Below are 1,607 nucleotides of genomic sequence, written 5' to 3'. Positions count from 1 at the left end.
CTCGGGCTCGAGGCGGGAACCTAAGTGGGTCTTTCTCTCGGGGTTGTCTGGGTGTATCTGTACTTCATCCAACTCCTCTATTGAGGGTTGATCTGGCCCGGTTGGAGGGGTTAGATGAGCCTGTAATTGCTATGAGGAGTTGCCCTTGCTCTTGAAGGTGTTCTTGTAACAGTCTCTGGAAGCTTTGGGGTCGCCCTTGATCTCTCGCACCCCTCACTTGGTTGGAAACCTGATCGTCTGGTGGAAAGTAGATGGGACTGCCCGCATGTCGTAGATCCAGGGCCGCCCCAAGATGGCATTGTAGGGGGATGGGCAGTCGATCACCAAGAAGATTGTCTGTTTATTTACTCCGCCGGCATAGATAGGAAGGATGATCTCCCCGATAGTGTATTTCTGCTCCGAGCTGAATCCAACCAGCAATGTCGGTCGTCTGTTGATATTTGCTTCTTCCAGCCCCATTACTTTTACTGCTTCGAGGAATAGGATATTTGCTGACGAACCTCCATCTACGAACACCCTTTTCACTAGGATGTTGGCTATTTGCAGGGAGAGGACTAAAGCATCGTGGTGAGGAGCGGCCAGGGTGACCGGTTCGTCATCTTCGAACTGAATTACTTGATGAGAGTATGACCTCGAGACCGGATGGATGGACTGGACTTCATGGTGGTTGTTGGCTCTCGCGTACCGCTTGGCCGATGAGTAACTCACCCCACTGATTTCTGATCCTCCAGAGATGAGCGAGCAGAAACCCTTCGGTGTGGGTTCTCGCTGAGGGGGTGACGGTTCTTTGGAGCCCTTCTGGCTAATGGTGTTCTTCCCCTTGTCAGTGAGTAGATCACGGAGATGTCCCCTCTTCAGAAGTGCGGCAACCTCGAGCCTCAAGGCCATACAGTCTGTGGTGTTATGGCTGTGATCGTCGTGGAACTCGCACCACTTGGTTGTGTCTCTCCTTGCTTCGGGATTGAGCTTACCAGGCCACTTGACGGCAGACCCCATTCCTTTCATTATCGCTACGACCTGGGTTGGTTCGACGTTGAGGTTGTACTCTGGTATTTTGTGCTGGCTCGATCCGAAATGCCTGTTATCATTTCTCGCGGGTTGGCGATCATAAGGTTTTCTGGTTCTGCCCATATTGCTTTCTTGAGGTTTGTAGCGGTGTTCTATTGGTCTAGGCTCTGGCTTCCTGTCGCTCCGCCTTGGTTCATATCTGGAATGGGCGGCTTGGTTCATCTCATCTTCCTCCCATCTTATCTGGATAACGGCTTGGGCTAGAGCATCTTCCATTGTGGTGCAACCCAGCTTTGTAAGTTCTTTGTATAGTTCTCCATCCAAGAGGAGGCCTTTTCTGAAAGCGTCCACAGCAGTCTCGGGGTTACATAAGGGAATAGAGATCTTCTCTTTGTTGAATCTGCTAACATACTCTCTTAATGGCTCTCCCCTTCGCTGGTATATTCGGTACAAGTCGGCCGACAACTTCTCTAGCTTCTTGCTGCTGGCGAACTGTTCCACAAAGGTGTCGGCAAGCTGAGCAAATGAATCGATGGATCCGTTCGGGAGGTTCGTGTACCATTGGAGCGCCGGGCCGAACAAACTAGAACTGAAACTTT

The 1,607-nt window shown here is 51.2% G+C and overlaps 1 protein-coding gene across 1 annotated transcript; it reads right to left on the bottom strand.

Annotated features, from left to right (window-relative positions):
• Positions 1-213: 213 nt before the first annotated feature.
• LOC116120964 lies at positions 214-1,005 on the bottom strand. The gene has a single exon (XM_031406936.1). The coding sequence runs from the start codon at positions 1,003-1,005 to the stop codon at positions 214-216; it is 792 nt and encodes a 263-aa protein (XP_031262796.1).
• Between the last annotated feature and the right edge of the window lie 602 nt (positions 1,006-1,607).

Source organism: Pistacia vera, unplaced genomic scaffold, assembly GCF_008641045.1.
Source record: "Pistacia vera cultivar Batoury unplaced genomic scaffold, PisVer_v2 Contig953, whole genome shotgun sequence".
Classification (NCBI taxonomy): Eukaryota; Viridiplantae; Streptophyta; class Magnoliopsida; order Sapindales; family Anacardiaceae; genus Pistacia; species Pistacia vera.
The sequence above is the reverse complement of the archived record's forward strand: the minus strand, read 5'-3'. Positions and strand labels throughout refer to the sequence as shown.

Excerpts from the sequence above, each read along its gene's own strand:
- LOC116120964 (XM_031406936.1), bottom strand. The coding sequence starts at position 1,005 with ATGAAAGGAATGGGGTCTGCCGTCAAGTGGCCTGGTAAGCTCAATCCC.